We start from the raw sequence: 16,366 nt of genomic DNA, 5'->3' as shown, positions 1-16,366 counted from the left end.
TATTCATGCTAGATATGATTTATCAGACATGGCACATCAGGAATGACCACTTCTAGCCTTCTATCATAAACAACAGCCCTCTCTTGGCATTGTTGTTGCTGCAGCCCAAGTCCTGCATGTTGTCTGTCAGCATGGTAAACCTTTAGTTGGTAAAACATTGTAGATTTGAACCAGACAGCCCGCCCACTTATACTTGGCACTTGAGTCATCTAGCTCTCTCACTAGTGCACTCACACCTCCTATTCAAACCCCCTGCCCTCTACCACACTTACAAAACTTAGTTGTCTATCAAGTCTATCAAGAGAGAAAAGAGGAGGAATAAAGGGAGTGGAAGCAGGGAAAAATCTCCATAGCAGGCCTTCAAAATTTCACATGCTGTTGCACATCCATTATTGCAGTTTCAGCACCAGAGAGCACAGACAAAACCGTGATGGGACAACAGGCTCCAAAACTGGAGCTGACCTTGTTTAGGGGAAACTTCTAAGTGGGTATCATTTTCACACAGTACACTGTCCCCAATAATGCACAGGTCACACTGCTGGGGGGAGGGGGGTCAGCCTTGGTTGGTGCAGTTCTGTTATCAAGGACAAAAGAACAGTGATGAGGGAATATTTATATAATGCGTTGCTAGGGGAGTCATGTTTTATAATCCAGGCAGCTTTGGATGAATTATCGAGGCCAGACCTCCCAGGAACTTGCCCAGTGCAACAAAGAGAGGCTCTTGAAGAATGCCATAAAATATGGAGAGAGGCCAGAGCACATTCCCATACTGGTTCTCAGCTTGTTGCTTCAATTTTTTTATCCAAAATGTCAAGATTGAAGGAATATTGTGTATCTTTATGGATTATTTTTATAATGGTCATAAGGGACAATTGCAGCAAAAGCTTTCTTCCCGATTCAATTGACAAAATAACATCATCACCACTTATGCCCGTTATGGTGCAACTTCAAATATAGAAAAGTGCCAACCACATTTTGATAAACCAGCTACAAGAATTCTTTCACCAATGTGCTAGAACATTTACAAGGGAAAATTTTCTGTGCTATTTTTCCCACAAAAAACCTGTTCTGATAGGACAATAGTAAATATACTAGTATTACTGTAACAGTGTGGGGTTTATAGGCGCTACCAACTGACCCGGCTGATGGGTCTAGACCTTTTAGCCGAGTGGTTTGAGCGTCGGATTAAGAAGCTGGTGCTTGGGAGGTTGTGGGTTCAAACCCCGGCTTGGGACCAGGGGTTTTTATCTGTTCCTACTCGCTCCTCCTGTTTCTTACAATAACTGAATAAATGTAGTCCAAATGTAACAGTTGCAATTTATTGGTTTCCAGAGTATCAAAATGTCTAAGAAACAACATGATAGTATGACAAGTGGCTGAAGACTTGGTATTGAAAGGTCAAAATAGTCAAAAGGAAAATTAAAAAAGGTGGAGGTGGGTAGATTAGTGCAATGAAAGGAGGTAAAAAATCATTTCCCCATAACCTTTCTGAAACTTCCAGAGGAAATATACCCCAGTCCTGTCTGAGTTTTCTTTCCTTGCCCAGAGTGACTGAAAAGTGGACATGTAGTCACTGCTTCTGTTTTGTGTTCTGTGGACCATCCTAACAGATAGTAGTAGATATCCTTATCTCAATCAACTTGTAATGAGGCCACACTTTACAGACACCAGTGACCAAATCAGACTGCCACCTAATTACAAAATACCTGGCTGTCTGCTGATCAGTGGTTTTCAGGAGGCAGGGCGGTTCAACCATGAAATTAGCAGGCTGGTATATTGGGAACTTTTGTCTGGTTTGCATTAGCCTTGCTTCAAGGGGTCAAAGGTCCTTTGCAGCAGGAGTACAATATAATGGAGAAGATTATAGGAGGGCCTGCAAGCCCTTTTTCGTAAGGCGTAATCAGGTCGTTTTAGACTTCGTAATTCGTAGGCAGCCTCCGCAAAAATCAACGTAATTCGTAATTGGACATTAGCCGCAAATCGTAAAGTCGTAATCAGCTCCGAGACTTTAACGTTATTCGTAATAAGCGTGAAAATTTGGCGTAATTCGTAATCACTTTTTTTTAGGGTGGTACCCAATAAATAAAGAGACGTCTCACATAGCTTGTTGGGAGCTATTAAAAGTATGAAATGATTACGAAATGTGTTAAGAATTGACAGTAAGTCTCTGACAGATTTCATCATCCAGAATATTTTTTAAATTTGTAACCCTGAAATTGGATGCCTTCAACGCTGGTTAAAATAAGTTAAATCTAAACCATAACTTCAAAGATACTAGTATATTCTGTGGCTGGACCCTTCAAAGAAGATTTGTGAGAAACATATATTCACAATATTCAATATTTAGCAACCCAAATTGTTCAACTCTACAGTTTTTCCACTCTGCTTGTTTTAACATGACAGAGGTGATGCAAGAAACAACAGCATGATTTGGAACTGCCCCAAATGTAGGAGACTTGACATTACCCAGTGAACTCTGCCCAAAATAGCAGTTGAGTGACACTCCACTGTTCAATTCAAGTGGAGGCAATTAGAGACAATCAGAAGCTTTCATGCAGCGGAGAATGCCAACTTGAACCTGTTTCTGGACAGAACCTAGTTCCTTTCCCTGGGCAAGGTTTCAATTCTGTTGGGGGATCCTATGGTTACAATGTGCTATGACAGAGGCACATATGTGCAGCGCTGCCAGGATGAGAGTGTCCAGCTGTAAGAAATAATTTAGTACACCTCTACCAAGGGACCAGCACAACCACACCACCTAGCAGATTGAAAGGGCATGACATGTTATCCATAGAGAGAAGACACAATGCACTTAATTTTATGGATGACATCCGCGCGCGCATTGATTTTCGCCTGTTCTCGAAAAAAAAAAAACAAAGAACATGTCCTCCGAGGCTATGGCCTGGCTCTAGGCCTTGGTAGTCCATAGTACTAGTAGTTAGTGACAACACAGAGCGGTTGGTAACTATGGAGGATGGCACCCAGGCTCAGTACATATGTACAGTGCTGATTCATAAATTCCGCAAAAAGCCAGCGTATGTACCGGCTTGTCGTATACGTTGCTATGTACTAGTATTGCCGCGAATTCACAATAGCAGCTTTGTGTTCCTGTGGTTTAGAAGCATTTTTATTTTTGGCCGGAGTTTTTTTTATTTGCCCGCGCGCACTAGTTTGGGGTCTTCAGAGGATGTCATCCATAAAATTTAATCGGCGTGGCCTTAAAACACAGCACTCTGTATTGCACTGTATCGTTCATAAAATGATAAAGAAAAGTGTCTTGGTCTTGGGTGCATTTGAACTTCCAAAGGCAGTCACTTGGCAACAAGTTTGTATTGGCTTTTACTGCTGGAAATAGCTAAAAGGTTAAGAACAACATAGGCCCAGTGAATATGCATGCAAGAAAATTCCAATGGAGAAACCATTAGAGATGTGTATATTTGTAACAGTCTACAAACCAGTCTTTGTGATACTCACCTTTTTTACTCCGTGAAGGAGGTCAGGACCTCCGGACGGAGTGTTGTGATCGGCTGATTTTTCATGTTCGCAGTCAAAACACTGGGTTCTCTTTGTGTAATCGGCACGCAATTTTATACGCCGTCTGCGGGCATGCCCGTGTTGATGCACGAATGTGTATTTTTGCCGTTGCTGCTTTCGCGGTCAATGTAATATTGCAGACGCACCCCTACAATTACGAGGCGAATTGGAATGGTCCAGAAAAATGCGTTGTTTGGAATAGCAGTGGGGGGTGGGGGTGGAACTTCATGCAGATACGGGGTGGTTTTGATAAGTGGTTCCAGATGTTTTTGCCCATGGTTAAGAGATGTCAAGTTTTTTGGAAGATGTTTGCAGTCAAAACGCATTCTTCCGTACGTCGCATTTCTGTGTAATTTCGCATGTGGTGTGGCATTATGTCCGGGATGATGCACGTCTTTTTATTTTTACCGTAGCTGTTTTGATATTGGAGTAAATGGTTATTTTTTAAACATCCCCATGTCGTTGAAATGTTGTCGTCCGTTTATGTCACCGGTAGTAAGTGGAGTAAGTCGCGGCGGGCTGATGGGAACGGAAATGTGGGGTGGTCAGAGGTCAACATTAGGAAATGTTTATACCGATGACGTAATCCTATCGATTTCAAACTGGTTGGGTGTGGCGACCTAGTGGCGGCGTGTATTTAGTCACGTAGCAACTGGCCGGTCGTCCTAGCAACGAGCATGCTGGCCGCTTGACTGTACACATGGGCAATATTTTTTGGGTTGGGCCGCTCCATAGTGTTAGTGGAGCAGCTCTTTGGAAAAATGGACAATATTTTTGAGCAACCCATCAATGTGTTCTGCCTCGTGGTCGGATGTGGTCTGGGGCTGGTAAACAACACATACTAGTAGATCGGATAATTTAATGATTTGCTAGTTGTAAAGGCGTCTTGTAGTATGAGCCGGTATATGAAGAAGTAGCCTGTGTTACACAATCATGCTTTCGGCCGGATTGATGTGCAACTGTTACTAATTGCAGGGACTGCGCTAATGCCGACCAGTCGCGCTGTCCTGATACACCGCGAATGTGCGAGTGTTCCCTGTAGACAGTCCCGGGAGTCATTTCTTTCGCACATTCCAGGAGCCAAACCAAATACGTTCATGAGCCGAGTCCAAAAAATCGAAACGTGAAAATCGGATGATCGGACCTGATGTACATTTCTCTTTCTGTAGATTGTACACACAATACTCACATCTTAAGATAATCTGGCCATGGCAGGTAAAAAAAAACCCTGAATCATACTAGATTAGCGTAAATGCATGTTTATGCGTTCAAAACAAGAAAAGAAATTGTTTCCCGGTATTAATCTCTTGAGACACGGCGCTGAATATTGACGCAAAAATATTCCGGGCATCGCGCGCCCTTCCCCGTATGCAAATCCCGCGTCACGTGTCGGCATTTCGCATGTCTGATTGGTTGTTGCGTCTTAAGATGACTGAGCCGACGCGCATTTAAACAATTTTTCTTTGTTCGATTTATCACACTTCACAGAGAATTGTCGCCAATGGCTACTTCTTTTTGTTGCAATATATAATACTTCACGGAGAATTGTTGCCTATGGCTTCTTGTTTTAGTATGAAGCTAGGGGTTAGTGAGCTGACCTGTGAAAGCTAATGATACTCACTAGGACAAGTGGCACATAACTGGATGGTAGAGTACAAACTTGTGTAAGATGACCACCCAGGAAAAGTGGTCTTCTTAGACAAGTGGTTTTCTCACACAAAATGCATGGCAACAAGATAGAGATGCAGACAGACTGATCCCATTGACCCAGCTAGTGCCATTTTACATTGTGCGAAGATGGTTGTGCTGTCAAAATCAATGGTTAACTTGCTACTTCATAAAGACTTCTCCCTAGTTATCATCAAAAAATTGTTTTATGACATATGCCTAAAATGATGTGGTTGTCATATGTAGAGATTTGTGGCCCCTAATAGTGCCAGTCGAGGTTGCAATGGCCTAGTGGTCGGCTTAGGCAAGTCCCTTAATACTTACGTCTATGACTATGGGGAAACAAACGGGACCAAGAAAAAGCGGTTGTTACCTAGTATTCTTTGCACTTGGCAGCTTTTGCTACAAAATGTTTTGCAAACAACTGACATCAGACGCTCAAATTGTCAGGAAAATTGTCTCTTTCCTTCCTAAAAATGGCAAAGGGAAGCTCTCAGTACACAAAATGATTAGTGAGCCTGATTGGTCAAGTGGCGGAGTAACCCTTCCAAATAAAGTGCACACCCCCACTAAGGGCCAGGCTGGAGAGTAAAAAAAGGGCAAACTTTTAGCATTCAATTTGGCAGTCAAAATGTGACCATGGCGACAAAACCAAAAAAAATCATAAAAGTAGACCCGAAATACTACCATGTCAGATAGAGTTTGTAGTATTTCTAAAATTGGCTCATCACATGGGCTACATTTAGACCTTAAAGAGGTTGTCGCTTGTACAAGTTTGAAAAACAAGCTGAAAACATGTTCAAGTCTCTATGGCCCAGAGTTTATTTCATAAAACATTTGGATTCCATACATTACACATGAGGATGTGTTTCTTTCCTAGGCCTCTCTGTAGAAAGCGTCTTTAACATTTTAATGAGATTAGATCCAATGGCCTCTCTTAAAGTATGCCAGGGTACAAACCCTTACCAACAGTTGATGTTGTTTGAACTAGCTTCTTCATATTTTGTACTCTTTAATTTTGTAACGAGATTTACACACGGTGTGAGAGAAAGTTACTCGAAGGTAGCTAGGAAGTTTGTGACGATGCTCTTCAGCTTCTCTTCAGTGGCGTCCGACAGCTTGCCTTCGGTACGGATGGTTGCTAGCGTGTCCGTGTGGCTGGACCGGATGTGTTGGAGAAACAGCTGTGAAAACAACAACAAACAAACAAACCCTCAATAGTTGAACTTGTATGGGAAGCAATGAACACCTGAGGGTAAAGTAAATGCCTTGAAAGTGCTCTAGTGATGCAAAATAGATCTGAATGAAGTGTGCCTGCTACCAAATTTTCAATCTGCCCCTTCTGCATACTATGACAGTAGAACAGGAAAAATAGCAACTGTGGATCCACAGAAAGTTAACAATGGATAGTTGACCAATCAGAACTGACCCTTTCGAACTTGGTGATCTTGGAGGGGTCCACCTTGTCTAGATGACCTCTGACACCAGCATAGATGACCGCTACCTGCTCCTCAATAGCCATGGGGACTGGAGTAGGGGGGAGAAAAACATTAACCACAGGTTTCCTACGGAAAATTGGACTTACCCATGTCTGCATGGAACTGTTGTTTGTCCCTTGAGATAGCAACAACCACTCTTCATTTATGAATTTATAAACGCATACAGTATTACTGCAGGGCTGGAAATACCACCTTCATGTGCAGGTAAGTCCAGATAATACTGAAGCTATGCATGTACATGTATTTCTGATGTCTACCTGCAATTTATCTGCATCAGTCTGTGTACTGGTTTCATGTACAAATGTGGGTGTATATGGATTTTTATTGGCTCCACTGATGGTTAACACATATGAAAAAAACATGATGGCAATGGTTTCTGAACAGACTTTAGTATGAAACTATGATCCATACTTTCTACATTCTGAGTGGTGCAGGTAAATTTCAATGTTATCACTCGTGCAGGTATGGAGAAAAAAGGATTTCAGGCCCTGTACTGGGTCTATCAGATACAGCAAAACTTATTCCTTGCTACAGAACAACCCAGCCTGTCTCACCATACTGTCCCTGTTTCAGGAGCTCAGTCAGACGTACACCTCTGCTCAGCAGTGCCTGTGTGGAGGCGTCCAAGTCAGAGCCAAACTGGGCGAAGGCGGCCACCTCACGGTACTGGGCCAACTCCAGCTTCATGGATCCAGACACCTACAAAACAAACACAATCTTCAATCAGATAAATCAACTGATGCCAAAATCTTCTGCTTGTCATGCTAAGTTTCACTCCCCATTGCTCTGTGATCGTTCAACTGTTCGAATGGCTTTTGAATTTACAGAAAAACCTGTGGATTGTAGTATTTTCAGGGAAATTTGGGTTACTCAGGGAAAATTCATGTGACTGTTGAGTGTGTCCGTCGGCTCACGAAATTGTAAACAAACTCTGGTCCGCGACCTTGAGTGCTGAAATCTTCTTGTATCTCCCTACAGACAGTACATTACTGAACAGCCCAAGTTCCCACCTGTTTCATAGCCTTGGTCTGGGCAGCTGCCCCCACTCTGCTGACAGACAGACCCACGTTGATGGCAGGACGGATACCCTTGTAGAACAGCTCAGTCTCCAAGAAAATCTAACAATGAAGAAAATATCATCATTCAGCTCAGATTTTGGACAGTTTAAACAGTTGTACAGTCTGCAAACTGCTGAGTATCATATTTCATGAGACAAAACTATCTCTTTTGGCTGAATAGGTGAACATACAGCTAGTACAGAATCCTAGGTACATGGAGGTTGGGCACCCAAGGAAAAAATATAAAAAATAAGACATTTCTAATAAGTCTAACTGGTTAACTTGCAAAGATTATTTCTGGAAGTTTAGAGTGACATCTCCAGTGTTACTACAAAGAACTGACATGTGTGAACACTTACAACATGTGAACAAACTGGAACCAGTTCCTTCACATGTAAATCACTAGCTCTGTCAGTTCATTTTGAAGAAGATGCCGAGTGGTGGACATGACTCTAAACTTCCGAAAACAACATCAGTAATTGATCAAGTAGCAGAGTTTGTTTTGACTAGGTCTGTCCTGACCTGCCCATCAGTGATGGAGATGACGTTAGTTGGGATGTACGCCGACACGTCGCCGGCCTGGGTCTCGATGACAGGCAGGGCAGTCAGAGAACCGCCTCCATACGAGTCGTTCATCTTGGCTGCACGCTCCAGCAGACGGGAGTGGAGGTAGAACACGTCTCCGGGGTACGCCTCGCGGCCGGGGGGACGACGCAGCAGCAGGGACATCTGACGGTAGGCCACGGCCTGCCACGACACACACCATTTTATCAATGGTTTATTTGCATTAAAAACACAACAACACTGTCCCAAAAATGGCAGCCAGAGGCTGATTTGACATGGGGACATTACATAAACAGCAAACAGTATAAAACGTCATATTAAACAATTTAAAATGGTAATAAACCATTACATTAAATGTATATAAAATATTGTCAGTTAACGTTTACAAGTGCAAATAACATTTCAGATTACAATACTGACGAACAATGGTAACACTAAAATAAGTCTTAGGTCCAAAAAATGTGACAGTGTTACATGTTAAGCAGGCGGATCATAAAGGCAAGAGCACTTTTGTCATCAGAAATTATTCCATGCTTAACCGGTGCAATGGCCAAGTGCTTGCCCTGCATTCAGTAGGTCGCGAGTTCAATCCCCGCCCAGGTCAGACTTTAAAAATTGTACATACTGCTTTCTCTGGTTAGCACTTAGAATTTGGGAAAGAGTTTGTTACATTAACACACATTGCTTCCAGTACACTAGCCTCTTCCTGTAGGGATTGTGTGGCCCAAGGGCTTTTGAACTAGAGATGGGTGCCACCCTATGTACCACCTGGTATGGGAAGGACTGAAACTTTCTTATACTTGGTTGTCCAGTCAGTCCTTCTAGTAGTAACCTGTCCTGCAAATTTACTTGTACTTTAATCTTACATCTGCTCAGGTACACCTTAGGCCATGTTGATTTGATTATATGGATGACATCCTCCGGGAGCCCCAAAAGTGATGCGCGCGTGCGAATAAAAAAAAAAGTTTTGCAAAAAAAAAAAGTTCTTTTCATTATGAAATCTACGTGGTCATGAGGGTTGAGCAAATGGCACAGAATATGGTTTGGCGAATAATCTAGTCTTCAAGTTCATTTCTTTACAATTTCGTCTTTTTTCCTTTGATTTTGACATTCTACGACATTGGTATAGTTTTTATTAATTTTTTTGTAACTTATGGTATATCTTTGCTCATTTTGCAACTGTTTTGTACGATTTACAGTATGGTTGAAAACTTTTTTTTTTGGAAACGGCCGAAAATTCATGCGCGCGCGGATGTCATCCATATAATCAAATCAACATGGCCTTATGTTAGCCTGTTACAGTATACATGGCGGACATACATCTAATTTCTAAAGACAGAGAAAACAAAATTAAGTAAACAGTCTGCAATAAATTCTGAGAATGGTTCATGACTTTCTCGCCTCACGTCCTTCAATGTTGTTTTTTTCCATAACTTTTTGCCTTTATCTACCTGGAAACCGTTTTTCTTCGTTCAGTTTCCAGCCTAACAAAAAAAAGGCCCTACAAGCTGGGCAGCTGTAGTTCTTACCTGCTTGGACAAGTCGTCGTAGATGATGAGGGCGTGCTTGCCGTTATCTCTGAAGAACTCTCCCATGGAGCAGCCGGAGTAGGGGGCCAGGTACTGCAGGGGCGCGGCGTCAGAGGCCGTGGCACTCACCACGATGGTGTACTTCATGGCATCTGAGGAGCAGGTAGGGGAAGGGTTAAAGGTAGGGCTGCGTATCTTTTCGTAACATCAGGTACAGAGGTTTAGGTCCAGGTCCGGACCTGTACCTGTACCTGAAAATTCATGCGCGTCACATGTTCTACTGAAATTCTTCAATAATGACAGAAACATGAATAAAGTGTTGACAATTTGTCCTGTATCTTTCAAAGAACACCAAATATAACCATGGATGATATAACTACATGTACATGTAGGTTTCCTATCTCACTTCTCACTAGTTCTCAGAGACGGAAACTAAGGTAAATCTCTTTTATTTTAACGCTGGATGTTCATTTTCTAGGCAGACCTCCTTGTGTGTAATGATCAAGTATGAATTTTTGTTCCGGTCCAAAAAACCGGTCCACCGACGTTTTGTTTTTTTCAGACCGGACCGATGCTATTTTTCCGGTCCGTACCGGTCCAGGTGGATGTATTGGACTAATTGTACTGGATGCCTTTAAATCAAGGCTTGTAACAAACCATCTGTGAGTGGCCAGTGGAATTCAAGACCTCTGATTAATAGTGCACTTTAACGTGGATGTTAAAGAAAAAAAATAATAAATTTAACGTGGATGTACAGTTCTTATGGTGTCTTGAAACTTGGTAGAGGTTAGCAGAACTCTGGTTGGGTCCCATCACACTACATAAGGCCACACCAACTTAATTTAATGGATGACATCCGCGTGCGCATTGATTTTTGCCTGTTCTCAAAAAAAAAAAGATCACGTCCTCCCTCCGACCTGGCTCTAGGCCTGGGTAGTCCATGGTAGTTGACAATACGGAGCCTGTGGTAACTCTGGAGGACGGCACCCAGGCTGCCGAAGCTCCACGACTCAAGAACTCAGTACATACATACAATGTGCCAGCTTGTCGTATATGTCGCTATGTACTGCCGTAAATTCACAATACTAGCTTTGTATTCCTGTGGTTTAGTAGCATTTTTATTTTTGGCCGGAATTTTTTTTTATTCGTCCGCGCGCACTAGTTTGGGGGTCTTCAGACGATGTCATCCATAAAATTAAGTCTGTGTGGCCTAACCACAGGCAAGCTTTAGAACAGTCTTGTCTTGTGCAGACTCACCAGCATCAGTTAGTCTCTTCACCAGCTGGGCCACAGTGGACCTCTTCTGCCCGATGGCCACATAGATACAGTACAGCTTCTTCTTCTCATCCTGTGCCTCATTGAAGCCCTTCTGGTTGATGATGGTGTCAATGGCAACAGCAGTTTTACTGCAGGGGGAACAAATGTTATGTAAGCTTCATCATCAATAAACAAAGGTTTAAACATCAATCTATTCAATCTTACTTACTTTATTTCTTTTGTTTTATTGGAATTGCAAACATCACAAATAGTGAATACAGTGGGATACAAAGGAAGTAATGGCTGATATTGGGCACCGTGGTTTAACAAATACATCAAACCTACACATATAATCAGATTAATGCACAATTACCTATACACTAAAAACGTTATATTCAGCACATGTTAATGTTCGAGGGACAGAGGTCATGTTGAGTAGAATATGTAGCTTACTAGTAAGAATAGATGGAAGGACTTAGAATTAGAACTGATTGGTTCATAAATTATAGGATACTCTTGATTGCGTGTTCCTTAAAGGGGCATCAACAAATTTGAAACAATATCGACATTGACGGCATTATGACTTTTACAATAGTCAGGTTGCAGAGTGAGCATTAACCAATAAGCACATGAAGAAACCAGTATAGAATAAGAGTGACAACTATACCAAAGCAGCTAATCAGCTACCTGAAGATATTAAAGCATTTAGCATAATGTATTCCTGCAATGTGTCTACTTACAAAACCTACAAATGCACATGTGTAAATACATACAGGGCTCGAAATACTTTTTCTGCATACCTCCACTAGTGCAAGTAACCAGACAACATTTACCTGCACAAATACAGTTCAGAAACCTATTTGGCACTATTTCTTTTATCACCAAATAACAAATTCAAATACTTACATGTATATATAAACACATTACATGTTCCAGTAGACATGAGAAATACCTGCACAGCCCCAATTCTACCTGCACCGAGGAAGGTGCATATGTCCTCATCATTTCGAGCCCTGACAGACTACGTAGTTGCCAAACCTACCCAGTCTGCCTGTCACCAATGATCAGCTCACGCTGACCACGGCCGATTGGCACCAGGCTGTCCACAGCCTTGATTCCCGTCAACATGGGTTCCTTGACGGAGATACGGGGGATGATACCGGGGGCCTTCAGACCCACACGCCGCCGCTCCTTAGACTGGATGGGTCCCTGTCAAACAAGACACACGCAAGTTGAAAGAAAAGATGAACTGCATATTCCTAATTTTGCCTGCAGCTGACAGTTTGTTCTCTGTCACAACAATTGAAAACTTTTTGACGGAATGTCGTCCAGGGTTCTAGCTAGTGCAAAGTATCGTAGGGGCCCCCTACGCTATAATTTTGACCCCCTACGCTAAATTTTCCCCCTATGCTAATTTTTAATACAGCATAGGGGCATTGTGACTATTTCTTTGTTCAAGAATGCCAGATCAAACGTGAAAAATCAAGGATACATTGTACATATCTTAGAAATAACATTTTTTTCCCTTTAGGTATCCCTAAAATGGCTTCTTTTTTTAGCTCAAATTTTTAAAAGCTCCGCTTCGCTCCCTCATCATGCGGCCAGTGCCACTATGCTAAAATTACATCCTAGCTAGAACCCTGTCGTCCTTAAATACACCAATACGTCCTTAAAGGAGATGTTCTGCCAAATTGCTAAGCATGATAGATTAAGTTCTATCGACACGCTAACTCGTTACCTTTCCGTCGATGGGCTCTCCCAGAGCGTCCACGACCCTGCCCAGGATCTCCTCTCCGACGGGCACGTCCACGATGGCGCCGGTTCGCTTCACGATGTCACCCTCCTTGATCAGCTTGTCGTTACCGAACACCACAATACCGACGTTGTCAGGCTCCAAGTTCAGGGCCATACCCTGAAATTAAAACAAGATCATTTTTGTATTGTTTCAAGAGACCTCTGAAAACAACTCTTAATAGCTGACATACCACTACTATATTTGACAACAAAGGCTAGAAGAATGGCTCCGAGTACAAATGAAGTAGCCCATATTTGTCATTTCTTCATTGGTGCCTATAATATAAAACTGTGTGGTGTAATGGTGAGTGTCTGGTTTGGAACCAAGAGGTCCCGGGTTCAATCACCTGATATGTTGTGTCCTTGTGAAAGGCACTATACATGACTTCCTCACTTCACTTAGGTAGAAATGAGTACTAAGTACCTAGCTTCGGTTAGGCATGTCCCTCGGATAGGACATTAAATGGAGGTCCCATGTTTGGGAGAGGAGCAGCCACATCCCAAGTGCGTTAAAGAGCTCACCACGCCTTTCAAAAAAGAGTGGGGCATGCCCCAGTGTGTGATGGTACAGATTCCACAGTTCTGAGTTGGTGATTCACTTGAAATCACCAGTGGAGCAGATTCATCAATAGGTTCATGCTGACTATCTAAACCCCAAAGACAAGACAATCTTGACATTTGGCCAAAGCACAGTAGATGTTTACCTTCAGACCACTGGAGAACTCCACCATCTCCTCTGCCTGGATGTTCTTCAGGCCGTAGACACGGGCGATACCGTCACCGATGGACAGCACACGTCCGGTCTCCTCCAGGTCAGCTTTGGGCGCGGCACCGAGGATACGTTCTTCCAGGATGGAGGACACCTCAGCCGTACCTGCACAAGTTACAACATCAAGTCTGGTGAACACCTGTTCTAACATACAAAATCATTCCTCAATCTTATGGCTGCCTACACTTCTCTGATCAATGAAATGTGTTTTTAACTTACAGTTACAGGGTTCTCACCATTGTGTCAGACAGTCCCAAGGACATCACTGCAGTCTGGTACTTTCCCAAGAAAATTTTAACATTCTTAACCCTCTGCAACACTATTTCCTGGTTATCCAGGGACAAATGTCATTCTAAAGTCAAATCTTAATAATTTTTTTTTAAAGACTTCTTACAGGTCACAAGGTTCTCCCCAAAAGAAACACCCCTGTAGGCTATACGGGTTGAAGAACCGTGACGGCCTGAAGAGGGTAAATCATAGCACAGGGGTCCAAGTCAGACAGTAGGGGGCCCCTACCCAGCACGTCGGCAGAACGTACTGCGTCTGCGCAAAACCCTGATTTTTCACGGTTTTCGTTGAAAGTTTGATCAACGTAACGTCGTTGCATCAACATTTTGGCTGTTGCAGAGGATATCTTCTCAGACATAATACTTGGAAACCGAAGATGGAATTTTAACCTTATATGCGCGAATACAAACTTATATGGGATATTCTGCTTAACCCTTGTCCTGCTGGCATTTCTGGCACAATATTTTTCGATAATTTCATGTCTTAATTAGATCATACACCCCCCAATTTTTTTGCCCTGCAGTGGCATAGCTACTTCCGCAGTCCTTGCGCTTTGCTGCAGTGCGATGCGTTGCGCGAGAAATACCCCCAAATTGTACTTATACAGGGCCTGAGGGTGTTATATAGATGGTACTGTATGTGCAGAACAACAATTGTTGTGCTCCGCCGAACAAGGGTTCAGTGCTATGCACAATACATTGTGGGTTTTGCACAGGTGCAGTACGTCTACCCTCAAACAGCCCAGTGAGAATATACACATGACAACATGAACTGTTGATCTGGATGAAGTCAGACTTTCACAGTAACACACAGTCGTACCTCCAGCAGCACTGACTCGTGGTGACGTGGTCAGGTGCCGGCAGTGGACAGCTGCAGCAGGTGCACCCCGACATGCCTGCTGTAGAACAGGGCAGAGAGAAAAGTTAGCACAAGAATAGCCCAACAACTATGGTGCACTATGACTTTGGATTGGTTCAACATGGCTGTGATTTGTTGACCTTTCTACCAAGACAAAGGTCACCTCCTGAAATACACATATAATACCCTTTCCTCACATGCTAAAATGGGGAGGAAGAGAAATGTAGACATAAATGTAGACATAAAGAAAACAATTGGCTAAAATAATCTACATGTACATAATTCAACAGACAGTAAAATATAGGTCAAGGTAACCAAGCAATCCTTTGTGTTTAATTCAAGCTTTACTTCAAGTAACTTCGCTGAGAAAATGTTAACACACTAACCACAAAAAGGAGCCTATGCTTAACCATTTGGTTACCCTCAGTCCCGTACATTTAAGATTTTTACAGGTAAATTAGATCTGCTAACTGAAGGGGGGGGGGGGTATCGACAAGGACACAAAAAGCTTACTAGTACATGATCATGTATGCCCTTCATAATTATTTCAGACTATTTAAAGTCTATTCTTCAGTAAACGGTTATTTCCTACCCCAGACCTATCTTACCCACACATGTTCCTGAAATCCAAAGTGCCGGGTTACTCTACCGTGCTGACAAACAGTGAAAACTACATTTGTATTTACCGAGGGCACGTTGGTTTGAAAACCGCCCCCCTCCCCCTTCTTACATCCAAATTTATTATCTCGTTGGAGCTGCAAAGGTCACCGAAAGAGAAGTGGCCATAGCACAACCGGTGCACGGCGATATATGCACTAAAATATAAACTAATGCCCATGGTACATTGTTATTCAGAAACCAGTCGATACTCAAACCCTATGGTGATTAGAACACATAGCTTTGGACCGAAATTTGAAGTCTTAACGGTGACATGGCAGGTACATGCACACTCCCGGTGCCCGTATCGAACATCATGCCGGGTGTGAATCCACCGTTTTTCGTGTGCTTCCCACGATTCCCAACCACGAGTAGGCGTCAAAGTAGTCCCCTGTGTTCTTACTTTGACTGCATGTCGGGTTACGGTCCTGGCGAGAGCTGCCGTGAAGCGTGCGGACAGCATTTTGGTGACGACCTGTGGAGATGCCCTTCTTCGAATGCCCTTCCCGGCTCGAAAGAAAATGGCGGCCGTCTGACCCCTGCACGGGCAAACCTGGAAACCCGTTATCAGCTGATTGGAAGAGCAGCGCCCGAAACAGCGACGTCTACCGGTATTTTCTAAAACTGCAAAGAGGAAAAACAAGTGACGAGTGCAGTCCATTGATCTTGTTGGTACACAGTGATTTCGCATAAATATCTACAAGACTCCTTTATGGACAGAGAAAATACTAGTAGTACATTAGGTCAATCAGGGAGAATTATTTGACAGAGGATTTCGCTGGACTATTGTTCAGGTTCACTAGCAATGATTTTGAGTGATAACAATGATTTTATGTGATAACACTGATGATTTTTAATGATAACAATGCTTTTGAGTGATAACAATGATTT

At 42.8% G+C, this 16,366-nt stretch overlaps 1 protein-coding gene across 1 annotated transcript; it reads right to left on the bottom strand.

Moving 5' to 3' along the window:
* Positions 1-6,000: 6,000 nt before the first annotated feature.
* Positions 6,001-16,057, bottom strand: LOC109485159 (ATP synthase subunit alpha, mitochondrial-like). The gene is made up of 12 exons (XM_019788601.1): positions 15,879-16,057; positions 14,780-14,858; positions 13,608-13,777; positions 12,848-13,021; positions 12,152-12,318; positions 11,110-11,258; positions 9,853-10,004; positions 8,282-8,506; positions 7,712-7,819; positions 7,256-7,400; positions 6,632-6,729; positions 6,001-6,386 (listed from the first exon to the last, which is right to left on the bottom strand). The coding sequence occupies exons 1-12, from the start codon at positions 15,936-15,938 to the stop codon at positions 6,255-6,257; spliced, it is 1,659 nt and encodes a 552-aa protein (XP_019644160.1). The 5' UTR covers positions 15,939-16,057; the 3' UTR covers positions 6,001-6,254.
* Between the last annotated feature and the right edge of the window lie 309 nt (positions 16,058-16,366).

Source organism: Branchiostoma belcheri, unplaced genomic scaffold (assembly GCF_001625305.1).
Source record: "Branchiostoma belcheri isolate BF01 breed outbred unplaced genomic scaffold, Haploidv18h27 scaffold73, whole genome shotgun sequence".
Taxonomy (NCBI): Eukaryota; Metazoa; Chordata; class Leptocardii; order Amphioxiformes; family Branchiostomatidae; genus Branchiostoma; species Branchiostoma belcheri.
This window is presented reverse-complemented; position numbering and strand designations above follow the sequence as displayed.